At 42.3% G+C, this 17235-nt stretch overlaps 1 protein-coding gene across 3 annotated transcripts in view; it reads right to left on the bottom strand.

Annotated features, from left to right (window-relative positions):
• DTD1 (D-aminoacyl-tRNA deacylase 1) overlaps positions 1-17235 on the bottom strand; it is a 161308-nt gene that overhangs the window by 126938 nt on the left and 17135 nt on the right. For all 3 annotated transcript variants that reach the window (XM_060185934.1, XM_060185920.1, XM_007526720.3), the window contains exon 4: positions 5060-5166. In XM_060185934.1, the coding sequence (XP_060041917.1) occupies positions 5060-5166 (107 nt within the window). The remainder of the gene's footprint in view (positions 1-5059; positions 5167-17235) is intronic.

Raw genomic sequence — 17235 nt, 5'->3', positions numbered from 1 at the left:
CACAAAATACACCCAAAATATGGTGACTAAACTATTTGCATCTGTATAATACCTGAATCACTGAAAATCAAAAGAGAACTTGAAAATTACTTGGAGAGCAACAAAAATGAAGAGGCCAACTACCAGATCCTGTGGAATGTGGCAAAAGCTGTCCTAAGGGAGAAATTTATAGCAATACATGCCCAATTTACAAACAGCAAAGATTTCAAGTAAGCTATCTCACATCACAACTCAACCAACTAGAAAAGGAGCAACAAGGAGACCCAAATTTAATACGAGAAAGGAAACAGTCAAAATCAGAGCAGAAATTAATGAAATAGAACCCTGAAAGATAATCCAAAAGATTAAGAAACCAAGAACTGGTTCTCTGAAAAGATAAACAGAATAGAGAAACCACTGAATAGACTCACCAAAAAAAATAATTGATAAAAATAATTAGAAATGAGAGAGATGGAATTATAAACAAAGATGGGGAAGTACAAAGAATCATGCATGAAGACTATGAACATCTCTGTGCAAATAAACTGGATAATCTAGACAAAAAAGATTCATTCTAGAATGAATGCATTCATAAAATCAAACCACTTACCAAGCTCAACTCAAGAGGACATAAATAGCTTGAACAGATCCATCATTAGGATAGAATTCAAATTAGTAATCAAAAATCTTCCCAAAGGACAGGAACAGGCTGAGGTTATAGATCGACTTGCCAACATCCATGTTCAGCAGAGAATTAATTACAGAACCTTCTACCTTCTACACCCCATAATGTGCCAGGGTCCATACTCCAAGAGGGATAAAGAATAGGAAAGCAGGGGAGTCGGGCTGTAGCGCAGCGGGTTAAGCGCAGGTGGTGCAAAGCACAAGGACCGGCATAAGGATCCCGGTTCGAGCCCTGGCTCCCCACCTGCAGGTCGCTTCACAGGCAGTGAAGCAGGTCTGCAGGTATCTATCTTTCTCTCCTCCTCTCTGTCTTCCCCTCCTCTCTCCATTTCTCTCTGTCCTATCTAATGACAACAACAATAATAACTACAACAATAAAACAACAAGGGCAACAAAGGGAATAAATAAAATAAATATAAAAAAATTTTTTTAAAAATTAAAAAAAAAAGAATAGGAAAGCTTCCAATGGAGGGGATGGGACACAGAACTCTGGTGGAGGAAATTGTGTGGAATTTGTACCCCTGTTACCCTACAATCTTGTTAATCATTATTAAATAACAAATATAATTTTTTTAAAAAGAAATGAAAAAAATCTTCTCAGGAATAAAAGCCCAAACCCAGATGGTTTTACTAATGAATTTTATTAGATTTTCTTTTTTTAAATATTTTTATTTGCTATTAATAGTTTGTTATAAGATTACAATGTATAGTTCCACACCACACCCACCACCAAAGCACTATAAAACTTTCAAAGAAGAACCAACAGCAATTATCCACAAGCAGAAAAGTGGAACTAGACCACCACTTGACACCATACACCAAAATCAAATCAAAATGAATCAAAGACCTGGATATTAATAAGGAACTCTAATATATAAAAAAGTAGCACCAAAACATTGCAGGATCTTCACAAAAACTATGTATTTAGAGACTCCACTCCATGGGCACGAGAAATGAAAACAAGAGTAAGTAAATGGGACCCATCAAACTAAAAAGCTTCTACACTTCAGAAGCTACACAAAGATAACCAGGCAGGCAACCCAGTAAATGAAAGAAGATATTTTCACATCACACATCTGACAAGCAGCTGATATCAAACAACTATAAAGAACTCATAAAGTTCAACAAAAGAAAAAAAAAACAATCCAATAAGAAATGAGCAAAAGAACCAAATAGATAAATTTTAAAGATACATGTGGCCCATAAACATATTAAGAGATGTTCCACTTATCATTAGAGAAATGCAAATTAAACGTGCACTAAGATTATACCTTGCACCTGTGAGAATGGCCTATATAAACAAATCAGAAAATGACAGGTGTTGCCATGGTTGCATAGAAAAAGGGACTCTCCTACACTGCTGAGGGGATGCACACTGGTGTAACCCCTTTGGAAGACCATATGGACAGTCCTGAAATAAAAATAAAAGTACCTTGTGATCCAACAATACCAGTCTTAAGCATTTATTCCAAGGACACACAAACAATAATTGAAGAGACATATGCACCGCTGTGCTCACGGCTACACTATTTACAATAACCAAAGACTGGGAACAGCCTAAATGCTCATCAACGGATGAACTGGATAAAGAAGTTATGAAATATATACTCCATGGAATACTACTCTACAATCAAAAAAAGATGATATTGTGTCCTTTGAGACAAAAATAGATGGAACTGAAAGTGATCAGACTTAGCAAAATAAGTAATGAGATAAAAGACAACTGCCACATGGTTTCACTCATATAGAGAATCTAACACATTAACTTGAAGAGAAGAAGAAGGAGGAGGAGGAGGAGAAGAAGAAAATAAGCTAAGACTTTGTAAGAACTACAGTGGTTATGGGAGTGTGGGGACACAGAACTTTGGTGGTGGCTGTGGTGTAGAATTATAATCTCATCTTACAATCTTGTAACTCAGCATTAATTACAAATAAAAATGGAAAATAAAATAAAACCCAGTGGAAATAATACCGATGAAAGAAGAAAGACTGACTTGACTAAGGACAAAGGGCTTTATGGAGGCTGCCGGGAAGGTAAAGGGGAAGGCAGGAATGGATCCACACTGCAGGACAGTCTGGGTCCACCAGTGCCCAGCATGCACAACCACACAGGATCAGCTCCACTCAGATGGGCGCCACTCTTGGTTTAATGTTCTCCTTATGCTGTCTTGAAGTTCATGTTTGCTTTTATGTTTTTACCAGAGCACTCTCAGCTCTGGATTGTGGTGGTACCTCAGACATGAAAGTCATATGCATACTCATACTCATATTGCTATCTCCCCAGCTCAATTCTCAACTTTTTAAACTAGAACTCCTCATTTAAATGTTGCAATAGGCAACTAAAGGTATGGGACTGGTTCCAGTCCAGAGGAAGGTACTGCTCTCAACACTGGAAGGGCAGCTCTGTTACCACAGTGGGAAAAAGGGCTGAAACAGGGCCAGAGCAATCCAGTGGTTTCTGCCTCTGTGAGACGCATAGGATAGTCTGTCATGAGCAAGCAAGAAAACAAAGAAAGAGAAGTTAAAACTCCATGGAGAAGGCATAAAAATCTAGAGGCTCCATAGTAACCAAGTTATTAAGGTTAACACCTGTGAGACAAATTGGTGTCATATAGTCTCATCATATGATGCACCAAGAAAGGCACATAATTTTTATGTTTCTGATATTCCTGTCAAATGCAAGACTTAGATGTCATCATAGAAAACTCAAATTGAGGAGGCCAGGTAGTGAGTGGCACATCTGGCAAATTGCACACATCACAGTGCGCAAGGCCCCAGGTTCAAGCCCCTGGTCCCCACTTGCACGAGGAAAAAGCTCCACTAGTGGTGAAGCAGGACTGTAGGTTTCTATGTCTTCCCTTCTCTATCTCTCCCTCCCTTCTGAATTTCTCTCTGTCCCTATCCAATAATAAATAAATAAATAAATAAATGTTTTCTAAAAATTCAAATTGAGGAACATTGTACAAAATAGCAAACCAGGGGAGTCGGGCTGTAGCGCAGCGGTTAAGCACAGGTGGCGCAAAGCACAAGGACCAGCATAAGGATCCCGGTTCGAACCCCGGCTCCCCACCTGCAGGGGAGTCGCTTCACAGGCGGTGAAGCAGGTCTGCAGGTGTCTATCTTGCTCTCCCCCTGTCTTCCCCTCCTCTCTCCATTTCTCTCTGTCCTATCCAACAACGATGACAATAATAACTACAACAATAAAACAACAAGGGCAACAAAAGGAAATAAATAAAATATTAAAAAAAAAAAAATAGCAAACCAGACACCTGAAAAGTGTCACTGTCATGAAAGACAAGTAAAGGCTGATTAATGTTGCAAACAGAAGGGAAAAAAAGTGACAACTGAATGTAATTTGGGGATCCAGATTATTCTGAAACATAAAATAAACATTAGAAAAATAACTAGTGAGAGGCCAGAGTCCACTGGTTTGGGCTTATGCATTATCAAGTGCACAGTACAGGTTCCAGTTCCAACATCACGTAGAAGTGCTGTGGCACTAGAGTAAGCTGAGATTGATTCTCTCTCTCTCTCTCTCTGTCTCTCAGTTCAAAGAATCAGTAACAAAAGAGATAGGCTATGATTCCCTTAAAAAGTATGACTTTGAACAGGTCATATAGCTTTAAGTTTGTGACATCTTTCCAGTTCCTCACAGGTAGGGTGGAGGGAACTAATGTCTCCTCAGCTCTCACACTATTACCTGCCCCAAAGTTGAATGCTAAGCAGGTGTAGGAATGAAACTCTATAGAAGTGGTCAGCATCTATGAGACCCACACAGATCGCAAAGACTGCAGCAGATTTCCTTCCCCTTTCCAAATTAAAACTCTGTGAAAGGTTATAGGGTTGGCAAAACTTCAATCAGATATTGCTTGTTTTAATAAGTAAAAATGTACAAAGACGCTCAAATGGCACATCTACCCATACCTAGACAAACTATCAAGAAATCTGTGACCCGAGCTGAATGGAATTGTGCTGCTACTCTGCTGCCACCCAGAGGCGTGTGGATGCTAAAGCACCACTCCAAGAACTGGGCTCTGCAAAGGAATACACTAAAAAATCAACTCTAGGTTATTAGCAATAAGGTGGGATGCATTGGATCGACCTTCTCGTGGTGCATCCCGTGAGTACCCATTCATTGGGGAAACTGACGATCCTTCCTAGCCGACTGAATCCACATGGATCCCAGTCACTTTCAAAGCCAGCAACAAGCAGCTCCTGACAGCTTTCAACCTGACGCTGTTGACTGGCTATGGAAGAAGGGAGGGCAAACGCTAGAAGAAGAAAGCAGTAAGGTGTTTTCTCTATCTCAGAATGAAAACTGCTTCAGGGACTAAATCAAAGACAAGGATGGTGCAGGCACCCAAAACACAGACCTGTACACCTGATCCAGACCTACCTGTTTTGGGTCAGAGGCAGCAGTGCCAGGAGCCGGAGACTCCAGTTCTATGGTCACAGGCCCATCATTCTGAATATGGACTTGCATGTAGGCACCAAATTTTCCATCTGAAAGAGAAATGTAAACAGTTACAAGAGACATAAATCCCAGGTTACCTCACCTAAAAAGCACATCTACATAGAAGTGTAATCAGGAACTAGTGGAGTCGTTGTGGCTCACCTCCACCAGTAACGGAAACAGTGTAGGTGCCAAAGGCTTGGCAAGAATGAAAAGACTGGTAGTGTCAAGACAGGAAGAAGCCCCAGCACTACTAATATGCATGGACTTAGCAGCACTCTGATATCTCTCTATCTCATGAAAATAAATAGATCTTTGGCGCACTTGGTGAGCGCATGTTTTACACTATGCAAGGACCCAGGTTCGAGCCCACCTGCAGAGGGAAAGCTTTGTAAGTGGTAAAGCTGTGCCGCAGGTGTCTCTCTGTCTCACTCCTTCTCTGTCGCCCTCTTTATTTCTGGCTGTTGCTATCCAATAAATAAAGATAATAAAAAATTAAATAAATAAATAGATATTTAACATGTATATATAGAAAAGACATTTTATGGGCAAGTATATATATATATATATAAATAGGTAGAAATAATAGATAGGTAGAAATAATAGGTAGAAATAAATATAGAAATAATAGTCAAGCCACACCTATGACCCTGGGAAAACTACGGCAGTTTCCAGTGGAGGGAATGGGGATACAGAACTCTGGTGGTGAGAATGGTGTGGAATTATACCCATGTTATCTTATAATCTTGTTATCTTGTAAATCAGTATTAAAACACTGATAAAAATAAAATTAAAGGAAAGACATTTTAGAATGCTTCCCATTTCATAAACTTCCTTATAGCTGGCCCACAGGGTATAAAATGGGGAGGTCTGTCCTGCTTCCTCACTGTGGGATCAGAGGCAGGGTCAACTTATAGAAGATACCACAAATCATAGATCCAGGGAGACACCATGCTCCTCCCAGAGGAGGGCTTCCAAGAGCTGAAATGCTAGGCCAGAGGCCTCCCTATCCTGCCAGGTGGTGTTACTGGGGAAGGCTGCACAATGAGGAACTCATACATGCACAGTTCCACCACTCTTGGTCAACTTTTTCATTCTTTTTATGTAAAATGGAAAGGAGAGAGACAACACAGCATCGTCCCACCAGATGGAGCTTTCCAAGTGCTATGGTGCTCCCATGTGGTGCCAGGTTCAAATCCAGGGCCTCACAGTAGGTGAGGCACATGCTCCACCAGGTAAGGTGACTCCCAGGCCCTCCCCTGCTCCACTTTGCCCACTCACCCCAAAGAGGCAAATATATATAAGTTATCTGACAAACAGAAAAATAAGAAGTGAGTTGAGTCAACAGAGCAAAAGAGAACTATCAAGTACCCACCCACCTCCACCCTCACTCCAAGGTAAAGAGCATCTGAAAAATCTTCCTGCTCTTTAGTCACAGCAAACGTGTCAGGCACGGTGCTAGAGCCTAGAGACACAAGCTCTGACACCTTCTAGATGGTCTAGTGTGGGGAACAGACAGACACACCATGGTGATGATGCAGCATAGTGAGACAGAGACTGGCTCTGGAAGCCCCAGAAGGAGCAGAGTCTTTGCCTTGGATGATGTGAAGGGAGTCAGACAAACTTCTTAGACAAGACCACACAGAGACCAGAACTTAAAGTCCTGAACTCAGGCTGGAAGGACAGGCCAGTCCTTCACTAGCTCTGAAGCATAAGCAAGTTTCACCCAATGGCTCTGTTTCTTACCCACCTGCAGCAAGGGATATTAAGAAGAAGACTGGAAGGACAGTGAAAATTCAATTAGATCATGCATGTAAGTGTTTTGGACAGTGGCTAGCAGAGGTATGTGTAAAGCCAGTGTTTGATCTTATAATTACAAATGGGCATGTACAATAGATTTCATACAATCAGAGCAATGCTTCCTAACTGCCCTATCAAATATTCCTTGAATAAAGAATGCTACTGTCACATACTTTTAAAGAAAATCATTATTGAAGACATTAATTTTAAGTGATGCATGCACCTCATGTTCATAGTTAAATTGTTCACAATAGTAAAAAGATGGGGCAATGTACATGCCTATTGACAGAGGACTGGATTAAAAAAATGATGGAACATATATTCAGTGGACTTCTACTCAGTTATTAAAAAGATGGTGCTGGATCAACAACGGTAGAGAATGTTCCATCCTCTAAAGGGAGGCTGGACAACATACTCTATGCTCTACCCGAGGAAGATGGGTCCTGAAATTGAGGCAGCTTGGAACATTCCTACTCATGACCACAGAATGTGAGCTCAGGTCTATAGGGATGTAGAGGTCACATAGGCTCCTAAACTGAATATGGACCCCAGATCACATCAAATCGATGAGGTTTACAGTCAACAATATTTATACGCCTTTCCCATATTTGGGAGCTACTCACTTCCCTGATCCAGCTTTCTGGTCCTTTTTCCAGCCATGATCTCTTCCCTCCTGGTATCTCTACCCTCTCTGCTTCTGAGCCTCACAGAGGGACTTATTAAAATGGGTACATCAAGTGTTGTCTTTCTTCAGCCCACAGACAGTAGCACTGGGAACTGAATGAGAAGCTCCTAATTTCTCCCATCCAAGTACTAACCAGGCCTGACCCTGCTTAGCTTCCAAGATGTGACAACACCAGGCATGTTCAGGGTGGTATGGCCATAGACAGAATTTCTATGGGCAAGATTAATGCCCATTAATTCCAGTAGGTAACCAAACATGCTCAAATCATTGTGACTTTCCATGATCTCTTATCAGATTAAAGTGGTAGCTCAAATCCACAGAGCTTTTGTTTTGTCCATGTCAGACTAGCTAAAAAGACATCAGCTGGGGAGGAAATCATGTGTTTAATTGCATGCTAAAATTATGACTACAATTAGCAAATTTCAGCCATTACACTCCTCAGGGAAGCTGAAGGCAGACTCAGGAGGAAAGGAATTATTTCCGACCTTGAATTTTGGTTGCCAGGATATACAACATATTTTTCACCATGTTTATCATTTGAATTAGCAAGAAATTTATCTTCTCTTCCTGTTTTTTTTTTTCAATTAAAAAACTGAATTTCCACTTGTACTAACAGTAAATCCAAAGTCATGCTTTAAGAGGTCTTAAAATGTAATGTCCCCACACCTATGGACATCTAGTCTTTGATAAGGGGGCCCAAAGTAATAAATGGAAGGAGACTCTCTTCAATAAATGGTGTTGGGAAAACTGGGTTGTAACATGCAGAAGAATGAAATTGAACCACCTTATCTCACCAGAAACAAAAATCAACTCCAAATGGATCAAAGACCTAGATGTCAGACCAGAAACTATCAAATACTTAGAGGAAAACATTGGTGAAACACTTTCCCACCTAAACCTCAAGGACATCTTTGATGAAACAAACCCAATTGCAAGGAAGACTAAAGCAGAAACAAACCAATGGGACTACATCAAATTGAAAAGCTTCTGCACAGCCAAAGAAACTATCACACAAATAAAGAGACCCCTCACAGAATGGGAGAAGATCTTCACATGCCATACATCAGACAAGAGACTAATCACCAAAATATACAAAGAGCTCAGCAAACTTAGCAACAAGAAAGCAAATGATCCCATCCAAAAATGGGCAGCAGATATGAACAAGATCTGCACTGCTGGTGGAAATGTAAATTGGTCCAACCTCTCTGGAGAGCAGTCTGGAGAACTCTCACAAGGCTAGATATAGACCTTCCATATGACCCAGTAATTCCTCTCCTGGGGATATACCTCAAGGATTCCATAACGCCCAACCAAAAAGATATGTGTATATCTATGTTCATAGAAGCACAATTCATAATAGCTAAAACCTGGAAGGAACCCAGGTGCCCAACAGCAAATGAGTGGCTGAGAAAGCTCTGGTACATATACACAATGGAATACTATGCAGCTATTAAGAACAATGAGCCCACCTTATCTGACCCATCTTGGACAGAGTTAGAAGGAATTATGTTAAGTCAGCTAAGTCAGGATGATAAAGATGAGTATGGGATGTCCCCACTCATCAACAGAAGTTGAGAAAGAAGAACAGAAAGGGAAACTAAAAGCAGGATCTGATTAAATTGAGATCAGGGCACCAATGTAAAAACATTGTGGTGAAGGGGAGGGTGGCCATTGGGCTTCCTGATGCAATGGGGGGTGTGGGTGGGGGGCGGGGTGGGGTGGGGATGGGACACAGTCTTTTGGTGGTGAGAATGGTGTTTATGTACATTCCTATTAAAGTGTACACATATAAACCACTATTTAATTAATATGAGAGGGGAAAAATTGATCATTTGTTTAGAACTTCTTAAAACACAGACTGAGTCTTTTTAATACATAGGCTGAGTCTTTGATATGTGGACTCTCTCAAAAGCCTAGACCAGGGAGAACAGAAGCAACCGGTAGCACAGCTATATACAAGTTACTGGGTATTATATCCTAAACCCTAACAAAGGGACTTTCCAAAGTTAACCCAATTACCAAATAATGTGATGATAACAATAACCATCTATTGTCTTCTTGAACCCTAAGACAACAGGAACCTCACATTTCCACTATAGAGCCTATATATCCCCCAGTCCTGGAACCTTAGGGTGGGGCCCACTTTCCTGCATTCTTTCAATTCAAATCAAATAATATTGCATCCGCGGATCGCAACCTAATCAACACAACGAGTGCCACCACAACATGCTTCACTTCAGACTGTGACCAGAGACTTCAGGTGTGGAATGACAACCCTTCAGCTTCATCACTCGAGTGAGACCTTTCCTTTCATAGTATTCTTTCTTTTCATAGTATTCCATTCCAGGTGGTCCACTCCCCAATAAAGTCCCCAAACCTAGATATAGACCAGGTCTCCTGAGATAGAGCATAGGTTCACACTTGCCCATAAACTAGGGGAAAAATATATACCTGAAAGCAAAAGTACACAAGAACATGCAGGGAATACCCCCACCCCAACACCTCGTCTGCACTATTCCAATCTTTAGGTCCATGACTGTTCAACAATTTGTTTGGCTTTGTATATTAACTCTCTTTTCAGCCACCAGGTTCCAGATGCCAGCAAGATGCCGGCCAGGCTTCCCTGGACTGAAGACCCCATCAATGTGTCCTGGAGCTCCACTTCCCCAGAGCCCCACCCTACTAGGGAAAGAGAGAGGCAGACTGGGAGTATGGACCGACCAGTCAACGCCCATGTTCAGAGGGGAAGCAATTACAGAAGCCAGACCTTCCACCCTCTGCAACCCACAATGACCCTGGATCCATACTCCCAGAGAGACAGAGAATGGGAAAGCTATTAGGCGAGGGGATGGGATATGGAGATTGGGTTGTGGGAACTGTGCGGAACTGTACCCCTCTTATTCTATGGTTTTGTTAATGTCTCCTTTCTTAAATAAAATAAAATAAAATAATTTAAAAAAAGAATTTAAAAAAGTAATGTTTTTTTCCAATTCATATCAAAGAGTAAAGCCCCAAGAAAAATGCCATTGGCCAGGGAAAATAAAATTATTTTTGAAATCTTAAAGACAGGAGCAATATCTACAAAATCACAGCTGAGCTCCAATGGTGACATAATTAAGTAGTTCTTAAATATATTTCCCAGGATTCCATCTAGAGCTGGAGGAGCCCATGACAGACACTTATATCCTATATATGTCCATCAGGAAACCTACAGACAGACTATGACCCACATAGTCAACGACTGCCACCTCTCCAGATTCAAAGGAGGTCTCGAAACTTTACATCAGGCTCAACCTGACGCTGTTGACTGGCTACGGAAGAAGGGCAAACGCTAGAAGAAAGAAGAAAGGAAACCCAGCTGGAGCCAACCCCACCATGAGCTGGTCTCTTAACAGCAGTTGTGGGGTTCTGCCAACCCCAAACCAGAGTGGCCCATTTCCTTTTCAAACCATGATGTCTACACCTCTTTGGATAATACTTGACTGACTATTATCACCAAAGAAGCTTGGCCCTGCCTCTCACACCACAGGGGCACATACGAGTGAGTACAGGAAGAATCACTGGTCCAGTAGTTAGTATGCAAGCAATCGGAGCATTTGGAAGGATGGTTGATGCTAGTACCAGATTTGATCCCCAGAACTCTGACACTACCTGTACTCTAGTTCTCTCCCTCTCTCTCTTTCTTTTTCTCATGTGAAATTCTCTCTCATATGTAATAAATAACATAAATGTTATAAGAGAAGAAAAGGAAGGAGGGAGAGATGGAGGGAGGAAAGGAGGGAGAGGAATAGAAATGGAGGTAGGGAAAAGGAGGAGGAAGAAACTGAGTGGCAACTACCATTGTCCATGGTGGTATGTAGGCAAGAGAGGAGGTACGGGGTGTGGGGGAGGAAGGGGACATAAGACTGCACAGAAAAAGCCACTATTAAAGAACACTGGGGAGTAAGCAGATGGTGGTTCATCTGGTAGATGGCATACATTACAGTACACAAGGACCTGGGTTCAAGCCCTCAGACCTCAACGGTAGCAATGGTGAAGCAATGCTGCAGGCATCCCTATCTATCTACCTATCTACCTATCTCCCCCTTCCCTCTGAATTTCTCTCTGTCTCTATCTCTAATTAAATAATAAAAAGAAGAAAGAAAACAAGGGAGAATATATGGGACCATGTTCTCTGCTCTCTAGAGCCAGCTCTGTAAGTTCCTTACCACGCTGAGTTAAGCCTACCTCTAAGGGTTGGTCCTAGATACCAGTACTGGGCACTAAGCCTCTACGTAGTCCATCTAAATACATTCCCCAAACTGGCTTCCTCCACCTCTCAGGCTTCCTCTTCATTATCTTTTTACCTTGTTCAGAATCTAGATAGGCAGGGAAGAGAGTATTTTTGATAAAGATAAAGAGAGTATTATTGATAAAGATAAATAAATTGGGTGCACAGGGTGGGAACACTTAGAAATCAAGCAAGGGTTCTTTTCTATATGTGAAATATTTTGGACTCAGAAAAGTTTCACTTTCTCTGTTGAATAAAGCAATCTTGTGTCCAAGATTAAGCCAGCCTATGTTATAGTTACCAGTTATGAAAGAGATGAACATGCCCTTGTTACTTAGAACATCAACATTGCTCAAGCTTCTCAGTGATAGAAGGCAAAGCATAGGAATAGGTAGTCATTTCCTTTGAGCAAACAACTCCTTCTGTATCAAACACGAAGAAAACCATGAACCACCTTACAACATGGATAGTGGGCAATCTGCTATGACTTTGTATCCAATTTTATTTCTACCATTTTTTGAATGGCATTGTTCGCACACAAAAAGAAAGAAAGAAAGAAAGAAAGAAAGAAAGAAAGAAAGAAAGAAAGAAAGAAAGAAAGAAAAGAAAGGGAAAAAAATCAAGCAAGGGGCTGAGTGACAGCTCAGTCAGGAGGGCACAGTACTTACTGAGTGGAAAGTACCAGGTCAGAGTCCTGGTACCACATGGGAACACCACAGTACCAACCCAAGGCTTCATAGTAGTGGTCATCCCACTTCCGGTTATCTTGTCCATCTCCAAAACTCTCTCCTTTTACACTGTCTGAACTGGAAGACGCTTTGAAGAGGGTTAAACCAGGAACAGCTGCTGGCTATGATAACATCACCCCAGAACTCATTCTTAACCTGGGTCCCGTGGCAAAGAAGTGGCTCGCTTCATTCCTGTCCCACATCTTGGAATCTGAGTCTATGCCCAAAGTTTGGCATTGTGCCAAGATTATAGTGGTTTTGAAACCAAAGAAAGACCCAACACTGGCCGCCAGCTATAGACCAATTTCTCTCCTCTCCGTGTGTTACAAACTCCTTAAGAGGCTGCTTCTGTCACGTATTTCTCATCTTACAGAGAAATTCCTACCACCCGCCCAAGCTGTTTTCCGCCCAGGAAGATCTACCTGCGAACAAGCCCTGGCCCTCTCAACTTACATTGAAAATGGATTCCAGAAGAATTTAAAGACGGGTGCTGTCTTTGTTGATCTCACAGCAGCCTATGACACAGTTTGGCACCGTGGTCTCCTAGTCAAGATCTCAAGATGCCTGCCTCCATGGGTGGCCAACACTATATTGTTTCTTCTCCAAAACAGAAGATTCTGGGTGCATCTGGGTGACAAGTCTAGCAGATGGAGACTTGTCTCAAGTGGCCTCCCCCAGGGCTCTGTTCTGGCTCCTACGCTATTTAATATTTACATCAATGACCTCCCAGAAACTTCTTCAAGGAAGTTCATCTACGCCGATGACATCTGCTGTGCAACTCAGGCATCAAAGTTCAACATCCTCGAGGAAACACAAAAGACATGTCTCTGATATCTGATTACTGTAAAAAATGGCGACTAATCCCTAGCACTGCAAAAACGGTATCATCTGTTTTCCATCTACACCATGCCTCGGCCTCGCATGAGCTTAATGTGCAGCTTGGTGATACGAGAATCCGGCATGAAGCCCAGCCAGTCTATCTTGGCGTTACTCTTGATCACACTCTGTCATTTCACGAACATCTCATAAAAACTGCAGCAAAGGTGGGCGCGAGGAATAACATCATTGCAAGACTGGGCAGCTCCTCATGGGGCACGAGCGCTTCCACACTACGATCATCATCTCTGGCATTATGCTATTCCACTGCAGAATACTGTGCCCCAGGATGGTTCCATAGCCCCCATGTCCACTTGGTCGATTCCAAATTATATTCCTCCATGAGAATAATTTCTGGAACCATCCGTTCCACCCTGGTTCCATGGCTGCCAGTTCTTAGCAACATCGCCCCACCAGATATTCGTCAGGATGTGGCATCATCTAAGTTCATTTCCCACGTCTACACTCGACCGGACCTGCCAATATACGCAGATATCTTTGCCCACCCTGTCCAACGCTTGACGTGTCATCACCCAATCTGGTCCCCTATGCCTACACTGAACTTCTCTGTTCCAGACTCTTGGAAACAGAGTTGGCAGTCAGCTGAGGTAAAGAACAAACACCTCATCACAGACCCCTGCAAGCGTCAACCCGGCTTTGACCTAGCACGTTATGACTGGGCCCTCCTCAATCGCTATCGAACAGGCCATGGCCGGTGCTCCGCTATGTTCCATCGCTGGGGAGCCAGAGATGACCCGAACTGCCCCTGTGGCTCCAGACAGACTATGACCCACATAGTCAATGACTGCCACCTCTCCAGATTCAAAGGAGGTCTCGAAACTTTACATCAGGCTCAACCTGACGCTGTTGACTGGCTACGGAAAAGAGCAAATGCTAGAAGAAGATAGTAGTGGAGCAGTGCTATGGTTTCTCTCTCTCTCTCTCTCTCTCTCGTGTGTGTGTGTGTGTGTGTGTGTGTGTGTGTGTATGTAATATGTAGAACTGGAGGTTCAAAATATACACATGGCAAGACCTGGGCCACAGAAACTAGGAGTCTGGTCTTGACACACAACGTTACATCATATCCACAGGCCCACAGGGGTGTGATCTTGGCAGGCTGTGGGTACTATGACAACTCAGTTTATATGCACAGAGTTATTTCTATAAACGCTGGGTGTTCCTAGCTCCCAGTTCTCCAGAGGAGGTCACCACTGTGGTGAGAAAATTCTAAAACAGTAGCTGACCCAGTTCAAGGAAGCCCATAAAACAGAGACAACTGCTCCAGTGCCACTAGGAAGAAACAGTGGCTCAAGAAATGGTATTTCCTAAATGATGTGGCTGAAGAAAATAAGCTTTCTATGACTCAAAGGATGAAGTACAGATCTTTTATGCCCTGGCAGCAGAGTTTCTCAGAATTCAAGTGTTAAACCCAGAGAAGCAGCATTCGGACCATTGCCCAATTCCACTCCACATTTAGGGCCATGGACACAGCTGGTACAGAGACTCCTGGAATTGTGTGGTTTCTCCTTAAACTCAAGAGCCTCTTATGAGTGGTCTTTGTTGAAGTCTGCAGATGAGGATACATAACTTCTGGACAACAAAGGAGGCAGTGTTCAACAGGTACTGGGAGGCAGACCTTGTGGCTCAGGAAAGTACCCACTATCAGGAGGATACCTAAGTATACCTAAGTTCATAGCAGCACAATTTGTAAGAGCCCACACTTGGAAGCAATTTAGGTGTCCAATAACAGATGAGTATCCAAGAAAATTGTGGTATATATACACAATGGAATATCACTCAGCTATTAATAATGATGAAGCCACCTTCTTTACCTTATATTAGATGAAGCTTGAAGGAATTGTGTTAAGTGAGATAAGACAGAAAGAGAAGGATGAATATGGGATGATCTTGCTCATGGGCAGAACTTAAGATATAAAAACAGAAAGGGGAAACACAAAGTAAAACTTAGACTGGGTTTGGTATATTCCACTAAAGCAAAGGACTCTGGGGAGGGAGGGAGGGTGAGGCTTTGAAGTCCAGGTACATGATGGGGAAAGCAACCTAGGTTGAGGGTGAGAGTGTTTTGCAGATACCTATCATAGGGAAATGAGAAGTTGTATCCATGTGTCAACAACTAGACTATAAACTATTAATCCCTCCACAATAAAGAAATAAAAAAAAAAACTTAGTGATTTGAGCCAAAACAATGGCACATCTGTGCCAAATTTCTACATGAGAGCATATACATATGCCAATCTGCTGGTCCTGCCATTTGTCAACAATGAAAATGTAATTTCCTGTGTTGCACCAAAGTAAAGGACTCTGGGGCAGGGGTATTGTTCAGGTCCTGGAACTTGATGGCAGAGGAGGACCTAGGTGGGGGGATTAGAGTGTTATGCCTGCCGAAAACTAAGAAACGTCACACATGTACCAACTACTGTATTTTACTGTTGACTGTAAACCATTAATCCCCCCAATAAAGAAAAAGGAAAGAAAATATAATTTTCTAAATAAGCCTCTAGCATGACAATCCTAACTACAGAGTATAAAGCAGACTTCCAGTGAAAGTTCACTCATGCTGCTAAAATGTTTTAAGTATTAACAAGAATAGAAAATTAAACAAATCTATAAAAATTAAGCACTAACCACAAAGCAAAACCTAGCTGTGGCCTTCTTCCTCCTGGCAGCTTCTCTTTGCATTAGGAACCTGTAGGAGACTGGACATAATGGACACCCCATGGAGTGAGCAGAGCCAAGGCAATCAGTAGCAGCTGCACTCCTTAAATGTCTTTCCCCATTTCCCTAGCTCTTTGCTGCCTACGACAGATCAGACCCCACAGAGAATGCATAGATGACTCTTTTTAATACCACGGCAGCTTCTCGTTTGCCGAACAAAGCCAATAGGTGAATGCTTTCTTGAGCCCGTTATTAATAGTTCAAAGTTAGAACAAGAAACTGGAAAGAGGAGATCCTTCTTTTTCTACAAGTCCATTTTGGTATGGCGTTATTATTCTCTTAACTGGAAAAGTAATGTCTGCTCAACACTCAGCTTTGAGAGTGTTTAATGCCTCCCACTGAATAGTACTTTTGGCATTCATCTTAAGTATGAGACTCCAGGAGGACTGCTGAGGACCACATATGAATCCAGCACCTACTTCTTCTGGCTCATTCTGTAATTTCCTGCAGAATAGAAAGAAATTGGTGGATCTGTAGGATCTTCCCCCCTTGAATACTGTTTGAAGAAGAATCAGAGAATGAAAACCCCCCCACCCCCACCCCCACCCCTTTGAAAGCACCTGGGTCGTGAGTTGTAGAGGACTAAAATGTGGCCACAAACCCTGGCATGCCTTCCATTACAAGGTGAATCACCTTCAGGCCGGGTCAATGTCCTTGATGTCAATACAAGGTCTCCCTGCTGTTGTTCCAGCCTCTGTGGGGCAACAGCATTAGAAATTCAAGAAGTCATAGTTGTAAATTAGAATACCAAAGGAGATCATCTGGGACCGCAACAAGACAGGACTAGAATGACTTCAGGAACCCACCAAATCACCGGTGAATGCAAATACATGTGGCTCATGGACAGAGAGGAGCCTAGGAAGAGATTAAGTGGCTGGTAACAGTCCAGCAGTTTACCAGTTGAGACACCACCTCCAGTCTGTTTCACCAACAAAAAGATGGCTGAAGGGAGGAGAGAACACCCCTAAGATTCACCAAATGCAACTATGAGTCTCCACTGCTGCTGCCCTCAGAAGCTGGAGCA

This window comes from Erinaceus europaeus, chromosome 1 (genome assembly GCF_950295315.1).
Source record: "Erinaceus europaeus chromosome 1, mEriEur2.1, whole genome shotgun sequence".
In the NCBI taxonomy this organism is placed as follows: domain Eukaryota; kingdom Metazoa; phylum Chordata; class Mammalia; order Eulipotyphla; family Erinaceidae; genus Erinaceus; species Erinaceus europaeus.
Note: the sequence above shows the minus strand (reverse complement) of the source record. Positions and strands in the feature narration are given on the sequence as shown.